Genomic DNA, 18,426 nt, shown 5'->3' with positions numbered 1-18,426 from the left:
TTAAGCCAGACTGCAATGGGATGCAAGAACAGCACGCAAAATCACCTACAACCAAACTTCCGAGGAAGTGACATTTTCCACAACCAACAATCCGCATGAATTTTTTGATAAATCCATAGGACATTCAACCAAATTCAAGTGCATAGTAAAAGAAACATCGAAGAAAGTTTTATCCTATTCAAAATGACATTCAACCAAATTCAAGAGTCAAAATTTGAAGTAGGATCCTATCTGCTGCAATTATAGAACTCTTGAATAAAAAAGAAGTACAAATAATCTTCAACTTCAGGCCTCTGTTACGGGGAAATCAAAAACCACATCTTTTCCTGTAAGCTTCCTGTAAACTCCAGCATACGACTCCAGCTTGTACTCAGTGTTGTTGCGCTCCTTGGGATCCAAGAAGATCTGACACAAACAAGAATATAAAAAGAGAATTCATGTGAAGGGCAGAGGTTATGGTTATTGAGATTACAATACCAACTACAATTTTCAGTTCCTTAGACTTAAATTGTCAAGACTACCTTGCTAATTTTGGACCCATCAATCCTGTATCTGGTGCGTTTTCCAACAATCTCAGCAGGATACACTAAATCCTCAAGCATGGCTTCATGCACGGCAGTTAGGGTGCGGGAACGGGGGCGCTGAACAGCAGAGCCTTTCTTGGGTGGACGCACAATCCTTCGGGTAGCAAGCAGAACAACATCCTGCCGGATTATCAGAGGAGCAATTGAAACATAGCTCGGAATTCAGATTCAAACATGTATTGAGCTGAAACTGGGATTGACTTTATATACTCATCATGATAAGGAACCATAAATGCTGAGCAACCTTCCTATAGGGACTTAAGCCTGCAGCCTTGAGGTTGGACCCTCAAGACTTTATACTGCCCCTCCATTACAGATGTAGAAAACTAAGAGTACAAGATAATGTTACCTTCCCACTGAACTTTTTCTCCAGCTCTCTAACAAGGCGAAGATGAACCTTGCGATAAGACTTCCTCAGTCTATAGGGAACATAAATGACAATAGCTTTACGATTTCCAGCAACATCTATTTGACTGCAAAATTTACAAAGTTTAGATTAGAAAATATACTGGCACCAGAAGGAAAATAGAATATTGAAAGAAAAAGACAGAAAAGTTTCACTAGGAACAAGCAAGCATACAATTATTTACGTACACTGCAGAATTTATGAAGAGATCTTTTAGCTCACTTTTCAGGTCTGAATTGCTATTTTCCAAATCAAATAAAGCCTGCAGAGGAAAAGCATATAGAATACATCATAGACAACTCAGTTAATCCAAGAATCCAAAGTACTTGAATAGAAACCTAAGGATCTAACCTGGGCAACTGTCTCCTCAAACTCGGTGGGTTCAGCATCCTTGTCCTTTTGGATCTTCTTCTTTGTGGTGTACATCTTCGCAGATCTAAATAGTAACAGCAAGAGATTATATTCAATAACGAACAAGAATTGTCAAGTCAAATTCATCACAATTGACATCTGCACATTCTTTTGTGAGTTGTCTACCTAATGGGACCTAATTTCGAGTCATACATCCACAATAAGTTTCCTTCTACATTTTTCAATAAATAAACTACAAGTTGGAGAACAAAACTTCCATGAATGATGAATCCATCAAGTGGTATAACGACAAAAGGTAGACCAAACTCCAAACTTGTCTTCTTTTTTTATCATAATTCCAAACTCGATCAATACAAGTCATTCGCTGTAGAAAAACGACTTCTCTTTTCATCATCCTAACAGCCCACTCACATTTTATCTTCGTTCAATTTATAAACAAAACGATGACATTGCATCAAATCTAAGCACACACATACGCAAATGGCAAGGTTTATGAATCAGCCTAATCTAGGGTTTCTACACAGTAGATGACCACAAAAGTACACACCAGACAGCAGCTTTAAGCTCTCAAATAAGAGCCAAGTAAGAGAAAATAAAAACAACCCATTTCCTTTTGGAGACAAAAGGAGCCATATAACAAAACAGATGTCAAGATTCAATCTTTAACGAGAAAGCAGTTGATGAACAAGAATAAAAAAACAGCCCATATGATCTAGAAGCTAAAATAGTCACAGCAAGCAAATACATAGCAAGTAAAGTCTCTGATTAGAAGGCTTGGCATTTAATAAGAAGGGAATTTAAAGAGAACCCATTAGTGTTTATGAAGTTTACCAAATAGAAGGCGCCCAGGTTGCTGCCGATGCTGCTGGTGAGAGACGACGACAGTGATGAAAGGAAGTGGCTGTCTTTTGGGTTTAATAAGAGGGAGATCTAGGGTTTTAGTTTGGCTATGCTTTGAACGGTTAGGATTAGTTGAGGGAATTTTACATGGCTTCTTATTTTTAATTTGGGCCGGCAAAGTCATACGGCAATGCCCATTGTTACTTTTCTATTATTGTAGATTAGTTTTTCTTGAAATTTATATTGAATTATATATAATAGTTTAATTAAGATCTGATTTATAGGATAGGTAATAGTTTTTAAACCTGGGTTGGTGGCTGGCTTGGTCTAAGACTTGGATTCCAGGTTTTGATCGGGTCACTAGGTTACCCGAGTTATTTTTTTAAAAAATCAAAATGAAGATGTTTTAGTAAAAAAAAATCAATGGGTTGCAACCGGGTTTTTGACCTGGTCAACCGGGTCACCAGGTCAACCCTCCGTGTCACACTGGGTTTTTTCTTCCCCTGTTTTTTTTAACCCGGCTCGGTTTCAGCCCCCGGGTCCCGGATCGACCCGCCGGGCCGGGTTTTAAAAACTATGGGATAGATGAAGTTTAATAATAGTATTTTTTTTTCATTTGCAATATTTTCTTAAGTTTTTTTTATTAATTCAAATATTTAATCGCTGCTCATTCTTTCCTTTTATTTTGTTGGGAAAAATGTTGGCCTAGCTTGGGAAAAAATTATTATTTGCATCAGCATGGCTATCGTTTTTGTAGAATTAAATAAATTATGTAAAACATCTTGAGCTTTCTTTCATTAATTATTGGTGGTTGAAAGAGACAAGAATTATTCATATTTTTTTAAAAAGCAAATCAACTTTTTTTTAATTTTAAATTAATATTTTTATTTTTTTATCATTTTAACATGTTAATATAAAAAATAAAAAAATAATAATTTTAATATATTTTCACATGAAAAAAACTTTTAAAATTAATTTTTTTCATACTTTAAATGGGTGGGTTTCCAAGGTTGGCATCTTGATATTTCGACCCAGTAATTCTTTTGTTCAAAATATGTTTTTAATTGCTTAATATCTGTACTAATCAAACACAAAGTGTAAAGCGTATAGCATAAAAAACTCTAAAAGTTAGTACCTAAGGGCATGACTTTTGATGGGCAATTTTCAAAATTGTATGTATTTTTTATTTATTATAAACTGCCCCAAAAAAATGAATAAATGTTAAATATAGTCATGACTAATGAAATTCTAAATGGTACTTCAGTGTTTTGCTTGTTTAGAAGTGTAATTAAAATTTTATTTTAAATAATTTTTGTTTGAAACTATATTAAAATAATAAAAAATTTTTAAAAAATAGTTTTTAACATCAAACATTAAAAACAAAAACATTAAAAATACTTAATTTAATTTTTTTAACATTTTTTAAAAAATATCCCATTCTAAAACTAGAAATTCCATGGATGAATTTTGAGTTTGCCAACTTTTTGGTACCATATCCACGTCAAAGGGATAATATTGAACATCCTGAAAGGACTTCCAGGAGGAAGTCATTATCTTTAAGGCTAAGTAATTTAGTTTTGAAAAAGAAATAGAAATTCTTGACATAAAGTAAGCTTCCTGCTCTAGCGAGGTCGTGCATGAAGTATTTTTGAACACCAAGGAGCTCAATTCCGGGTCTGATACCATATTTTGTTAGGGCAACATATGCTTAAATCAACAGAGCCATGGACACATGAAACCACATGGATATATATATTGTTCATTGTCCATTTGTCATTTCGAACAACATGAACAGTAAACCAGGTTTTAAGGATATGGAGAAGAACTATATAAACTAACCGTCACCAGATGATCCTCCATCGTTGATGAGAAGAATGTTTCCTTACAGAGTGAAAGATCTGTTTGAAAAGCCTTAATGCAAAGCTGCGCGTCACCTGCTCATGGGTTCAAATAAGATAACTATCACTTGAATAGTCTTGTTTGATCAGCCAATCTTACTCTTTGGGACTAGAAAATTAGAACAAGAAATTCTGATGTCATGTTTTAGATGAAAATGTAAATTGTAAGAACATGAAACCCTTAATACTGAAATCATAACAATAATTAAGAAACCAAGAATTCAAAAATCAAACTTCAGGAAACATAAACGGTCGTGGGTAAGAGAGGGGAATGACAGAGACGTGACCTGACCCAACAAGCTAACAGAATAGCAGTCAAAGCCGAACCATGAAAAGAAAGGCAACCAGTGCTCATCCCAGCACCGAGCAGATGATAACTTCCATGAACAAAAACCAAAGGTGGGTTCTTTTCGCTGCTTCTTGGGTCTCTATTATTTTTTTATCTGCGAAAACAAGACCCTTTTGCTCAATCACTTCCATGTTCAGACCAGAAGGGAGTTGTCGAAAAAGACGTGTCTGCTCCTTCTTCATCTCATAAGGGACCCGCATTTTGTAGGATTTGTTGAGGACAGCAAGGGATTTTACGGTCATTTTGGGGGTGTTGAGGCTTGGTTGGGATAGAAAGAGAGGAGAAAATACAGCCATTGCTATCAAGCTTAGGTAACTAATAGAAAACCTCAGTTTTTCACTCACTGATAAGCGTTTGTAATCACATCTCATTTGACCTATTTTCTTTTCAAATCTTCGTTTACCACATTAAATTTTGAACCTTCACAGCTTTCTCTCAATATTATATGGCTTGTTTAGCCTTTCCGTTAGTCCTTGCCCCTGCAATCCTTGGTTTCTTACAGTTACATGTGAGTGACAGATCAATTAATTAGAAGTTTGTTGTAAATGACAACAGAGATTACAAACAAACAAATCTTCACTGCTGAGTTTTATGATCATTAGCTACAAAAGATTGTTTTATAAAACATGATTTTAGTGCATAACATACAGTAGTTCTATTGTAGACAGAATTGTCATTGGATAGTTTTGTTACTGCTTATGCGTGATATCTGGAAGGCAGTTGTCTTGTGGTGTTTGCTCACTGTTTGTTGTTACCGGGTTGTCTGGTTTTTCAGAAACTTGCAACTCTATCAGCATAAATATATTTTCCTTTGCCAGCTTATATTGCTGTTTTTGCCAGCACATATACTTGTTTGATGCTGAGTTATGTTCTGGAATTATTGATTGCAACAAGTTACTGTCAGCATTACACAGTAGAGCTGGTGGCGGATTGTGTGCTGAAATAGTGCATGCTCCTAATCTGCTGCTCAAAAGATTGCCTATATCACTTCTTTAGTAAATGATGAAGGGTCTCAAGTTGATCTCAAGCTAGCTAGAAAGGAAGTTCTCCTTCTGCTTTAACTTTTTTCTTTTCTTTTCTTTTTTGGCGAAGGAAAAAAGAAGTGTTGTACTTCTATCATAGTTCTTTTAATATTTAAGGCCCACTTTAGAAACATATATGACCTACACTTCTGGATATACATGTGTATATCCTTTGCATGGACCTACCAATAAAATCCAGATTCAGTTTCCACTTGTAATTCTCCTGTGCTTTCAATTTTTACTTGCTTAGCTGTAAAGCAAAACACAATTCCATTGATATCATATTTTAATGGCCAAGATCCAAGTTACTAACAATTATGCACTAATAATACAAACTGTTAAGCTAATAATACACCATGTTGGCATCTTATAAATTCTATTCCAAAACTCTTTTATAAGCAAAATTAGGCCCTTTAAGCTTCATGGCTGAGTTTGCAGAATATCAGCAGAGGTTTAGGCCTTCTCAGCCTTTGACAGAGATGATGGACATGAACATGGAAATGCTCAAGCATCTTCCAGAGATGAATCCAAGCATCTTGGAGAGTTTCAGCATCACTGACTTCTCAGCAGACTCTTTGTTGGCCCGCCAACAACCTGAATTTACAGCAACATATGATCACAACAACCTTTCAAGTACTTTCCATCCTGACATCTTGAGTACAGCAACAGTTGTTCATACTGTTACCTTGAATCAAAATGATTCCCATGACAGCAAGAAGCGAAAATCAATGGAACAATCAACCAGCAGCTACATTTCTCCTACAGCCTCTACAAACGAAACAAAGAAAAAGAACGTATGTATCTGTCTGTTTCTTGAAGTTTTTACCATTTGTTTTCTAATTTCAGCTTTGAACTTCTAGCCTTTGTTTAACATAAAGTTGAGTGGTACCTTTTCTTGGTGTTTTTAGAACCTAGGAGGAAGTAAGAAAGGTGAAAACAAAGAGAAAGAAGGGGACAAAGCAGAGGAAGTTATTCATGTTAGAGCTAAAAGAGGCCAAGCAACAGACAGTCACAGTATAGCAGAAAGGGTAAATTTATATGTTTTTGACTGAATAGATTTTGCTTCGTCAATAAAGCCTCATTGTAACCATTGGTTAGGCTTACTGTTTCTTCTAACAAATAAGAACAGGAATGGACTAATAAAAGTCATGAACTGAAGAATCTGACTGTATATGTTTCTATTTGTTGTCTCAGGTAAGAAGAGAGAAAATCAATAACAAGTTAAGGTGCTTGCAAGATCTTGTTCCTGGATGCCACAGGGTAAGAACCTTTGCACAAGTTTAATTTTGATTATAATTCATGCATGTATTAATATTGAATAACTCTTAAAAACATGTACTCCTGCATATTTGGAGTTCAAGTTTAAATAAGTTTAAATTAGTTGATTAAAATCATAAGTGTTAAAAAATAATATAAATTATATCTTGGAGTGTTACCTAATAACTTGACACGAGGGATGTTAGAATCTCACATTAAATAAGAACACAAATACCAAGATTCTTATAAGCCCTTGGAAAAAAAAGAAAAAGAGAAAGTAAAAAACAGATTTTTAATATCATTTTTCCTACATTAGATTAGCTGAAATTTCAAGAGACTTTTAGATTAAAAAAAAAAGATTAAAAAAGGTTTAATTTCTTAATAACTTTTCAATAATATGTTATGGATTCATTTAGATTAGATAATGAAGATATAGTTTTAGATTATACAGGTCCATTTAATCTGGACTTTTCAATAAAATCTAATATTATTAAAGCTTTAACTAGCTGGTCACGAGTTTGAATCTCATCATTCTATTTTATTCATATCATTTTATTCGGTAAAATTAGCTGATATGAGTCCATGAATGTACAGTCAATGGGGATGGCAGTTATGCTAGAGGAGATAATCAATTATGTACATTCATTGCAGAATCAAGTTGAGGTAATTTCCCACGACAGAATCTGGTACTAATATTTTTACAGTTTCATCTTATAATTCCATACCCTAACATGTTTTGATTAACCTTGTTCTGTCAAAATTCAGTTTCTTTCCATGGAGCTTGCAGCTGCAAGTAGTTCTAATGACCTGAACAATTTAACAGAATCTTCAAAGAGGGCTCAGGTGCTCTTACAATAACTTATTGAATCTTGAGTAGCTAGGAGGCTGCCTTATTTATTTATTTTTACCCGAAGTATTAATATGTTGACCTGCAGTTGATTACATAATTTGGTCGCTATGTGCTGCAAATTCCATCTCAAATAAGTCTGCAATGTATCTCTAACTGTGGTGACCTGAAAGGCTGAGTGCTTGTATAAAATGACTGAAGCTGGAATATTAATTGTGCAGGGAACAGACTCAACTGAAGCACAGAAGACACAGAAATGGTTGAGAGAAAGATATGGAGAAATCACTTGCTTCCACTCTGCATGGTCCATTTGACTGCATTTTTGGCAATTACTCTTTGTCGCTATAAAGCACATGGATATGCTCCCTAGCTATCATCCTTTGCCATAAATCAAATATGTCTGTATTTATGTGGCAGACACGCTAAAGATATTTGCATTACATCACAGAAAATGTCTAGAAATAAAGTACAAAAAAAGAAGATTATATTGCTATTTACTTGTCCAATTTGGGGGCTGATTTTTCTTCTTATTTTTTTTTAATATATCAAATTTGACTTTCTTTAGTGATCTGTGGTGTGTAACATCCTATGTATTGATATGCCCTGTCGGCATGAGCAGTTAAGCATCAATTTGATTCAGGAGGTTCTCTTGGCTTTATGTATTGCTTGTACATTCATTGTCCATTCTGTGACAAAATTATACATGCACCCACTTGATGATTTGAAATTTGGAGTTTGGGCCAGTTGGCGAGTCTGTCACACCCTTTAACCAGACACTTTCATGTGGTTCATGATTCTCTTGGTGTGCAAGAGACAAAGAAACAGGAAGAGAAAGAGTGTATTTTGCACCTGTCAACAGAATCTAATTAATGATCTTAAGGGAACATGCATATCAGATACGCAATCTCTATACTCCTACCATATACCAGGGATATGCAGGCAAATTCACGATCGCAATCATACTTACAGAGCAACATGTGAACGTAATTGGTGTTTGTTTCCCTATGGATCAGATCAAGTAGACTTCCCCTTGACTACCACCTGCATAAATCAATCTTATCCACAAATTACTAGTAGCTAAAGCAAAACCTGCTATGATGATCAAAATCCTTAAGATAAAAACAGTTCCAAGTAGCTAGAGATGATTCAAAGATAAGTCCAATGTAATAAATATACTTTACAAGCAATGTTCCATAATTCTCTTGTTAGCTCTCTGGTGTCTGTTCTTTTAGGTGGCAGGCTTCTGTCATGCCATTGCCCTCCATCATACTTCTTAACCAAGCAACAATCATAGTTGCATGCATTATGTAAACAACAATAGTTCAAAAGCTAATCAATCGGAAATGCATCGCCATATAATCAATTGCTTCATCATCAAGGCTCAATAACATTGAAATCATGGCAACATATAGCGGCCTCTACCCCGGATAAAATGAGAGCACAAGTTCGATCTCCTGGAAATGTATTTGTTGGGAGGGCATAACCTTCGCACTCCCGACCATTAGTCTCAGGCCCAATAGGGCTGGAGATACCCTTGGTAAAGACCGGGAAAAAAAAGAGATTATTAGATAAATCTTTGCAGGAAAACACATGTTATTTGGATAATAATTACTTGACCTTAAGCACTGTTTTCTTCCATTATCGATGAGTTTCTATCAGATGAAAAGCGCGGTTTGCGTTGAAGGGACAAGCAGACTTCAAACAGAATCATACAATAGACTTTGTGACATACAACAATAACGATAAATGGACACAGACAATGTAACGGATTATCAGAATTATAGGTCCTACAAGCATATGGATGAGCAGAATCTCATAGATGTTGCCAATTCATAGAATTGGATGAGTGTAATGAAAAAGTTGGAGAATAATTTTATGGCACTGAAGAAAGCGAATAAATTCACAGATGCATTGCATCCAAAGATATAAGATAGAAGACAGCTTGAATGGGCCATATCATGCTCACAAGATGATACAGCAACATGGGTTCTCAGATTTCTTAAAGGAAAATGACCTTAAGAATCTTAAAAGCTTCTACTATCTGAAATACCCTTGTTTTCTTTGACTCCCTTTTGAAAAAAATTTCATCACTTGGCTTTTTGTTGGTGCATGCACGATGAACACAGGCAAATTGCCTGTGTCGACAACGTGTCCATTGAGCCGAATGAACAAGGATCAGCACAGTAGCATTGATCATCAACGTCTCCCATACCTAACGTACAGCAAACAGAGAAGAAAACTATCTTAAAGAAATCAAGAACAGCAGATAAAACATCTTATCTACACTCTATATAAGTAGATCAACAAAGCAAACCAAACAATCACGAGTCTACTTTATTTCCTTTCTCCGAAACGTGACCCAGAATACCATTCTAAGATGACTTGATAGTTGATAAAGGTGCTGTCTCCAAAGACCAAGAGTCCATATCATAATTTCTTATGAATATTTTAAGGTGTATTGCAATTCAATAATTTAAGGTGCATTATACCAGGGGACAAGAAGATGATATAAATATATCTCCAAAGTTTCCTGATTTGAAATCCCACAGTGCCTCTTGTGAGAGTTACTCTCGGATGTGAAAGAACAAACAACAGTAATTAACCCTGTTTCTATGAATTTGCTAATGCTGCGTGCAAAATCAGAAGTGGAGTGGTGGGACAGTTTCTAGTGAAGGCTACTGATGTTGATTAAAATAGTATCAACACTGTTCTTATTAAGAAGCAAAATAATGATAATAATCACTATTATTAAATTCAATCTGTTCTACCCAGCAGTGGATCAAATTAGGATTCAATTGATTTAATCCTGGTTAAGTCTAAATAAATCAATCCAGAATTGATCCAATTTAATTTGATTAATTTGATGAGTTCAATCTTCAACTAGTTAAAATTTATTTATTTTAATACTGTTTTAATTATTTTTTTTCAAACGAATCTTGTTTTAATGTTTTAATTTTGTTTTATTAGTTTAGATTGATTTGAGCCTTGATATAAAGTGATTATTATTATTATTATTATTTATTAACATGGATATCCAGATCAGTATATCTTAATTAATTTCATATATTTTAAAAATAATAATCATATAAATTTTTTACGAATAAAAAATAATTATCATAGTTAGAGTTAGTAACAACCTTTTTTTAAAAAAAAAAAATCTGAATAATGAGGTACCGAAATCAATAATATATATAAGAAGGAGAAATCTTAATTGCTTGAAACTAGCTGAACCAGAGTCAGCATAGCTCATAGGTCAACAAGGGCCGACTATAAAACAACAATTCTAAGGATAGACATATATTAGATAGGGCCCGCATTATGCCGTTGGCCACAAGCATTTCTAAAAAGTAAGGTAACACAAGCATTTCTAAAAAGTAAAAAATTATTGAGAATCGGGTTATTGATTCACTGAATTTAATAAGTTTGATTAATTTAAATAATATAAATAAAAAAATACAATAATTTCTAATAAAAAGAATTGATAATATAAAAAAGGTAAAAAAAAAAAATTCAGATATGAGTTGATCCATGTTAACATATCAAATATGTGATCTAGTTGTGATATCAAGGTAACCCTATCAAAAGCAAATTCAATAAAACTATGAACATCAATTATAAAAAAACTCAATGTTTAAGGTCGAAACTAAAAAAAATTAAAAAATAAAGCAACAAAAAAAAATCTAAATCAACCAAGTTTAACTCCTTATGTGGGCAAGATAACATCATGGAAAGGAAAATGAAAGAAAAAAAACCACGAAAATCAATTCCTATAAATCAAATGTTGATGGACAAATTTAAAAAAAAGAAATTCAATTAGAAAATGATAAAAAAAAACAATAAAAATAATGAGGATCAAATTTGATATAAAAATAAAATAAAACCAAATGATGAGGGACAAAATTGAAGAAAAAAAACAATAAAAAAGACAAATAACAATCAAAAGAATAAGGACTAAATTGAATAAAAAAACAAACACAAATGACACATTTATATTTTGGCAAGAGAAGAGAAAGAAAAGAGGAAGGAGAAGAAAAGTTCTACAAGAACCCAACCATTGCGGCTTTGCATACTTGTGCCACACCACTATAAAGATCATAACGAGACACTTTCAAAGTCGTCGTGGAAGGCGGTGTTTGGATATGGAATGTCAGCGTATGCGCCGCTCAAAGGTTGCGGATGTCGCCCTCTTGCTGACACGTGTAAGGCACGCACCATCCACTTTTTGTTCAAAAAGTTAATATTTATATTTATAAAAAGATGAAATCACCCCTAAGTCAACTTGTTAATTACTAAAAATCAGTTTGAAAATACCAAAATGTTCATGGTTACAAGTCTGAAAGTTTTAGTTTTTAAGAGTATTATAGTCTTTACACTATGCTTCTGAAATACAAAAAATACCAAATTGCTCTCAATCAATCTTAAACAAAAAAGAGAATTAAAATCAAATGATTAGGGATTAAATTGAAAAATAAAATCAATAAAAAAAAGATTAAAAACAAAATAAATAGGAATAAAAAAATAAAGATTAAATTTGATAAAAAAAACATAAAAAAATCAAATGTTAAGGGATGAAACTAAAAGATAAATAAATAAATAAAATTCGATACAAGTAAATGATTGAGGGCCACTTTGCAATGTCGACATACCTTTTGAGGTGGATGAGAGAGAAAAGAGGGGGTGAAGAAAAATTATCATCAGAACTCCTCCATGCCATGGAGATCAACACGCATGCGACCCATCGTGTAGAGGGCGGCGTGATACCAACAACAATCGGGAGGCATCACACACGTCGCCTAAAGAATACTAGCGTCTCACCTTTGCCAGCGCGTGCTCCGCACATACCAACCACTTTTTTTAATTTTAAAAAGACTAGAACACTCTTGATTCCATGAGATAATTTTAAGAAAACCGAGATTAAAAAACCTAAAATGCATCTTGATTTTAGTTAAAAAAAAGTTGATCATAAGAGCTATGCGGTAATTATTTAATACAAAAAAATAAAAAATAAAAAACACTCCTCAGACGTAGACATTAGATGTGTTTTTTTTTTAAGGAAATGAGAGCAATTACATTGCAATAAATATATGAAAAATATAATTTTATCCCTAAGTGTATATTTATATTTTTTTTTATATAGTTGAAGGATTTATTAGTTGTTTTATTGTGAATTATACTATGCACAATCCACACCAAAGTCCAAAACACTGATAAGACTTGGTTTTATTTGTAACGATGGTGAAGAGTGAACTCACGTTGCCTCTTAAAGTTTTATTTTTATTTTTATTTTTTAATGTGCTTTAACAAGAAAGAGTGATATTGAAGTGACTACCAAGATATGTTTGTGCTCCTTACATCGGATCCCTTTTCAATTGTCCACATTTGTTGTGCATGAAATACCTCTAATTTCTATAGTTATTAAATGTCACACATATATATATATATATATATATAAAGCTTGCCTCCCCCCTTGTAATATGGTTAATTGCTATAGTTATTGGTTAATTTAAAAATACATATATGATACAAATCTAGTAAAACTTTGCACATTAATCCAACGCCTGTTTTAAGTTGGTTTTTAAAAAATAAATTAAATGAGAGTTAACATGACCAAGCGAGCTAACATGTAAATTCAAGATTTTATTTACCAATTAAAATTTAATTTAATTTTTTAAAATAAATTAAGAAAAATCTTAACATGATACTATTTCGTTTTAAATTAATTCGAGTTAATTTATTCAATTCATAACTCGAACCAAGTTTAATATCTTTCATTTCAGCTTCTTACAAAAAAAAAAAAAAAAAAAGTTCATTTTTATACAACATTCCAGTCAACTGCAAAGGCAATGCTCAAATGGGAGAGTTAGTCATAATTTTAATGACTATACTTTATAATACTGTTTGTTTAAGTTTCTTGGATGGAGTCCGCCAAAGTCCATAGAAGCCCTAACTAATTATTGGGCCTATGATAAGTGGGCCAAGAAGAGGAAGAGGTCAAAGCCCAACAACTGATTGAGCCCAAAATTCTCAACTTCAAGAGGAAGAAATCGAAGAGTGAAGACTGGAGAAGAGAGTAGAGACAGATTCAACTTTGGATTTATTTATTTATTTATTTATTTATTTTTGTGAAAAAACACTGACGAGAAGAAAAACACTATTCACCCAGATTCTTTTCCCTGTTAAATTAATTTGGCATTGGATCACATTATCTAGTAATTTGATTAAAAATGATGACCCCAAGACAAATTAGTGAAGATCGAGGAGTAGGATCTTCTCCTCATTTTAGGTATGCAAAATCGCTTTCACTCTCTAAAACCCTAACCCTAATGATGTCTCTCTTTGCCTCTTTATTTTGGTTTTGATTGAATGATTTTTTTTAGTGTAAGCTGCTAAGAAAGATTGTTTGTTTTTTTGAGTTTTCGAGGTTGTTATTAAGGTGGGTTTATTGGGAAATCTTGTAAGGTCAGTTCTGTTTGGGGTTTTAAGGTAATTTTGAGGATAAAGAACAAAGTAATGGTTGTAACAAGTGCTTGATTTAGTGCTGTGATAGCTGTTTGGAGCTTACTTAAGGAAATCTATAGTTTAGTAATAACTGTATTAGGTTTGAATGATGGGATTTTATTGGAGGGACGGCAATTTATGATTTTGGTGCATTTCTGGTGGGGTTGAGATGGTTTCGGTTTCAGTTTCTTGTGAATTGATGCGAAATTGTCTGGCTAATGGGTTGTTTTAAGTTTAACATGGAAGCATGTTTGATTACCCATTGAGTGCTCAAGCTGTTTTGTTTATGCTTTATGCTTTCTTTTTCAATGTGTTTATGCTTGATATAGTGGAAGCGGTTTGTATCAATGATTTTGTTTTTGGTATTTCGGTGTAGTCACACTCCATTGCAGATCATCCATGTTATTGGCAACTTCTTGAGAATATGGTCAGTTTATTCGATGTACCGCTATTTGTCTCAGACTGGAGCTTCGGTGGTACTTTTTATATTCAGTTGTTTGATTCCATCGTCAATCCTATTTTTAGTTTTGCAAAAGCCTTGGAAGGGGAGAGCACTCTCTAATCAGCAGGTGAATGACTAGAAATGTGTCCTTTTCATTTCAGATATTGATGTGGGAGTATGCACTAGCTGATTCTTAAATGGTGTTAACTGTTGTTCAGGTAGTTCCATCTGTTATAAATGGTGTGATAACAGCTTTGTACTTCATCTTGTGGGGAAAGGGACTTAAGTCGTGTGGACCAGTTAGGTATGCTTGTACAACTTGAAGAATCTGAAATTAGTATTCTGGAGTTTCAAGTGGCTTGTTCGATTGTAAATGTTCTTTTTCTCTGCGCTGGGGGGCGGGGGGTGCTCTAGGAGATTCAACTTTGGCAATTTGAGAAATGACCACCTATTTACTGATGATTATAGGTGTATATACACTTGTAAATTGTCTTGAATAGAGCACAAGATACTAGAGGCTTCTGAAAAATTAAGCTTAAATGCCAAATCATTTTAAAACGTGCTCCAAAATTAATTTATGGTTGCCTGGGACTATCTCCTGTCTTGTCAAGGTAGTAAAGAGTCTTCTTACAGGATTTATCTTTAATTGATATGTTGTGAATTTGTTCATTCTTCCAAAGTTTTTTGTAGTTTCACTGACTAGTGGTGTTTTGCTTATTTCTAGGTCTAAAATTACTTGAAACTTGTATATATTTATGCAATCTCTTTCAATAGGACTTGAGGATAATTTTATCCAAATTTTTAGAAGCTCTCTAGCTCACAGATTCCAGGATGCCTAAGGAATTTGCACCTAGAATCTCTTATTAATACCAATTTGAAGGGATAGTGCCCTATTCTTCTGTTTTCTTTGTTTTCTGTGATTGCCTTTTCTTTTTCTGTGTATTCTTCTACTTATTTGTAGTTATAGACTTGTAGTAAATTAATTCTTTGTTATGACTCCAGAGCTATCTTGGCGGAGTATTCTGGTGCTGTTCTGGGAGTATTATCTGCTGCATTATATGGACGGAAGGGCCATATCTGGAAAAAGGTTATGGTCTCTGTGCTTTTGAGCACATCAGTTTTTAAGTGACATGCTTCTCATTTTCCGAGTCAAAATCATTTCCCACTGGTTACTTAAAAAAAGAGGTCATTAACTAGTATGTGATGCCTGATAACATAGATGCTACTGTGGTTCTTTTATATTCATGTATGCTTGAACAGAGCCCATTGAACTTGTAGCGGCGAGAGATTCATTATGGTTGGATTCTAAATGCAATTAATATATACTTGTCAAGGGAGATCTTTATGACATCAGAGAGATTAGATAACTGAGTTGTACTAACTTGGGGGATGCCTTATTCTCCTTATTGTATTCCATCTCCTCTTCTTTCTCAATAGCATCTTCATTTAACATGTGGTTTTGAATTTTATAGCAATCTGATGACCACATGCACTATATCATTTAATTGCAATCAGTGTAAGATCTAGAAGATAATGGGTGCTTCCTCATTTTCTTCAGGTTGGTGGGCTCATTGCGATGTTGGCGTCTTTCTACTTCTTGTCTCAAGGGTGGGCCATGGCCACATATTCACCCTTTAATATCCTTGTGTAGATCCAATTTTTCTCATTGAATTTGTAGTAATAAGGTTTAGTGATTTACTAGCATTAGTTTCCTTGTTTGGGTTTTTTTCCTCTTTCTTTTTATGCCTTCTATTCTTATTGTGAGAATTCTTCAAGCTTGTTTTGTCTTAATGGGAAATACCATTCAAAGATAGTCCTACTACTGAGGATCAGACAGAGGAAGTTTTAGGTATGGGAGAAATGGTAGTTCCAATTCTTGCTGGAATCTTATCAGCTCTAAGAAGGGTTATTGCACGCCGTGTTTCACTCAAGGTGTTAAAATTCATCCATTTACATTATTGTTTGGTACCCTGTTGGCAAATGATTGCAGCTAAGCTTTGTTCTCTTAATTAGCTCTCTGCCTTTTTCCTTTGGGCATTGTGTGAAACTCTAATATTAATTCTGGCCATTCCTTGTTGCCAGAATCAACTTAAAAGGAGGCTTAATGCAATAACCATTACTTCTGCGACCTGTTTTCTTTTTCCTGTGGCCATGTGGGACTTCATCATTGTAAGATATAAATCTGAAATTTTTAGTCCCATTTTTAATTTTACTGTATCAAGCTTTGGAAATTATTTCTTTATTTAAATCCCCATGGAGCTCTGGCCTGATTAAAAATTTTCTGCTTTTTATTTTTTATTTTTTGAGTACTTCAGGGATCAACTTCTGGCAGCAGTGTACAACTGCCGTTTTCAACCTGGGCATTTCTCAGCACTACTCTTTTTGGAGTTATCCTGATATTCTATGTTGACAGTATTGCAGAGGAGAGGTACCTTTTTCTGGGTCAATTCTCAAGTGATGCTGAGCCTTTCAGTATACTCATGTTTTGACTAGCTTTTGTTGAATTAGTTTGTTAAAATATGTTTTAATGCATGCAATAGCTGACTACTTCAGCTTTGGCATAATTACAAGGCCCCTTTGGTAGGGTACATTTACTAAATACACTTGGAGCATTTTTGTTATAAGATTTTAAGCTGGTTCTCATTTTCTTGAGGTCCATGAAGATGAGGCCACTTAGTTATATTACAGTTGCTTATACTAGTGCAGAGGCCTAAATGCATCAATAAAGGGGACCATTTTGTTATTGTGACACGTAAATTTTATCTATCATGCTTATGCTTGTTCATGACTGTGTTCTATGCACTCGCTGATTTCTTTTATGGAATCTGTTGTCTTTTGTATTAAATTCAAGAATTAAGTGGATTTTTTTCATTTTCTTAATGGAACATTTATGTAGATGCTGGTTGTTTGCAAGTAAATGTAAGTTGCATGTTTGACAATTATTTAGAACACTCTTGTGATCAAAAGAACTATATTTGTTTGCAGACTGCACATGGTGTTCTCTTCACCAAGGCACCTAATGGCAGCTGGAGGATGCATCATTGTCATGGAAATTGTCTACAATATGGATTTTTCTCTTCCAGGCTTCATAATATGTTCCTTGATCTTGGGCTTTGGTATGTTTAAAAGTCTTTCATTTATGTTTCTCCATTCATTGTTTATGGGAAATTCCTTGCAATTCATAAATAAGTTATCGAGTCTGCAATAGAGAGACAAATCCTTTGTTTTTTATGGTCAGACTGGTGGATAAGCTGACTAGAATATGTAAAAGATTTTGATAGATGTCATATTCGAGAAGCTTATTATTTCCCTCAAAAACTGGAGTAGAAGAAAAGGAAAAGCATGCCACATAAATGTTTATTACCACTAACCAAACCATTTGAACATAGATACAATGAAGAACAAAAACTAGCACATTGGTAGAAATAAACACCCCTCATGGTCTCCTCGTTTGTGTCATGCTGTAGGGATTTACGAGGCAACTGCTTTGGAGCGTGGTAAAAAGGGTTCTTTTCAGCAATCTGAACCATTGGATGGGGTGTTGGAAGATCAAGGTCAGATGTCCCCACTTCCTACTTGAAGTATGCTGTATTTCTTTTGCAAGTTTTTCACGTGTACACAACAGCTAGAGCAAGTGTTTACAGCTAGGAGACAATTACCATTTCTTATATATTTATCTCCTTTTTCGACGCCAGTGAAACATTTCACGGTATACTGAGTAAGAATGAGTGGAATTGTAACGTCTGAAATCTCACATTTTTGCTTTTGTTGTCTAACAAGTGGCTGATTAATTTTTGTATTGATGTGTATATAAATGATGTAAACGCATATCAAAACTGACATATGCCCAGATGTTGAACAGTTCTCGCTCCCAGATTGACTTTGCTCATTGTTTGTTAGACGAAATAATA

General features: G+C 34.1%; 3 protein-coding genes and 1 pseudogene across 3 annotated transcripts; 2 read left to right on the top strand and 2 right to left on the bottom strand.

The window, feature by feature from the left end:
- Positions 1 to 73: 73 nt before the first annotated feature.
- Positions 74 to 2,351, bottom strand: LOC18099488 (40S ribosomal protein S7). The gene is made up of 6 exons (XM_006383383.3): positions 2,194 to 2,351; positions 1,342 to 1,426; positions 1,179 to 1,252; positions 934 to 1,057; positions 522 to 704; positions 74 to 405 (listed from the first exon to the last, which is right to left on the bottom strand). Exons 2-6 carry the CDS (start codon positions 1,414 to 1,416, stop codon positions 286 to 288), a joined length of 576 nt encoding a protein of 191 aa, XP_006383445.1. The 5' UTR covers positions 1,417 to 1,426; positions 2,194 to 2,351; the 3' UTR covers positions 74 to 285.
- Positions 2,352 to 4,186: 1,835 nt separating this feature from the next.
- On the bottom strand, positions 4,187 to 5,093 carry LOC112324680 (uncharacterized; annotated as a pseudogene).
- A 188-nt stretch (positions 5,094 to 5,281) lies between these two features.
- LOC18099489 (transcription factor bHLH75) lies at positions 5,282 to 8,233 on the top strand. The gene is made up of 6 exons (XM_006383385.3): positions 5,282 to 6,265; positions 6,380 to 6,499; positions 6,666 to 6,731; positions 7,323 to 7,391; positions 7,494 to 7,571; positions 7,797 to 8,233. The coding sequence occupies exons 1-6, from the start codon at positions 5,894 to 5,896 to the stop codon at positions 7,887 to 7,889; spliced, it is 798 nt and encodes a 265-aa protein (XP_006383447.1). The 5' UTR covers positions 5,282 to 5,893; the 3' UTR covers positions 7,890 to 8,233.
- A 5,396-nt stretch (positions 8,234 to 13,629) lies between these two features.
- Positions 13,630 to 18,389, top strand: LOC18099490 (uncharacterized). The gene is made up of 10 exons (XM_006383386.3): positions 13,630 to 13,858; positions 14,450 to 14,642; positions 14,734 to 14,819; positions 15,518 to 15,602; positions 16,074 to 16,152; positions 16,317 to 16,447; positions 16,598 to 16,684; positions 16,831 to 16,943; positions 17,501 to 17,631; positions 17,983 to 18,389. The coding sequence occupies exons 1-10, from the start codon at positions 13,800 to 13,802 to the stop codon at positions 18,093 to 18,095; spliced, it is 1,077 nt and encodes a 358-aa protein (XP_006383448.1). The 5' UTR covers positions 13,630 to 13,799; the 3' UTR covers positions 18,096 to 18,389.
- Positions 18,390 to 18,426: the final 37 nt, after the last annotated feature.

This window comes from Populus trichocarpa, chromosome 17 (genome assembly GCF_000002775.5).
Source record: "Populus trichocarpa isolate Nisqually-1 chromosome 17, P.trichocarpa_v4.1, whole genome shotgun sequence".
NCBI classification, from domain to species: domain Eukaryota; kingdom Viridiplantae; phylum Streptophyta; class Magnoliopsida; order Malpighiales; family Salicaceae; genus Populus; species Populus trichocarpa.
This window is presented reverse-complemented; position numbering and strand designations above follow the sequence as displayed.

Coding starts and splice junctions, on each gene's coding strand:
- LOC18099488 (XM_006383383.3), bottom strand. CDS start 1,416: ATGTACACCACAAAGAAGAAGATCCAAAAGGACAAGGATGCTGAACCC. Junction 705..933: donor AGAAAAAGTTCAGTGGGAAG/GTAACATTATCT, acceptor ATAATCCGGCAG/GATGTTGTTCTGCTTGCTAC. Junction 406..521: donor ATGGGTCCAAAATTAGCAAG/GTAGTCTTGACA, acceptor TGTTTGTGTCAG/ATCTTCTTGGATCCCAAGGA.
- LOC18099489 (XM_006383385.3), top strand. CDS start 5,894: ATGGCTGAGTTTGCAGAATATCAGCAGAGGTTTAGGCCTTCTCAGCCT. Junction 6,732..7,322: donor TTGTTCCTGGATGCCACAGG/GTAAGAACCTTT, acceptor ATGAATGTACAG/TCAATGGGGATGGCAGTTAT. Junction 7,392..7,493: donor CATTGCAGAATCAAGTTGAG/GTAATTTCCCAC, acceptor GTCAAAATTCAG/TTTCTTTCCATGGAGCTTGC.
- LOC18099490 (XM_006383386.3), top strand. CDS start 13,800: ATGATGACCCCAAGACAAATTAGTGAAGATCGAGGAGTAGGATCTTCT. Junction 15,603..16,073: donor AGGGCCATATCTGGAAAAAG/GTTATGGTCTCT, acceptor CATTTTCTTCAG/GTTGGTGGGCTCATTGCGAT. Junction 16,944..17,500: donor GACAGTATTGCAGAGGAGAG/GTACCTTTTTCT, acceptor ATTTGTTTGCAG/ACTGCACATGGTGTTCTCTT.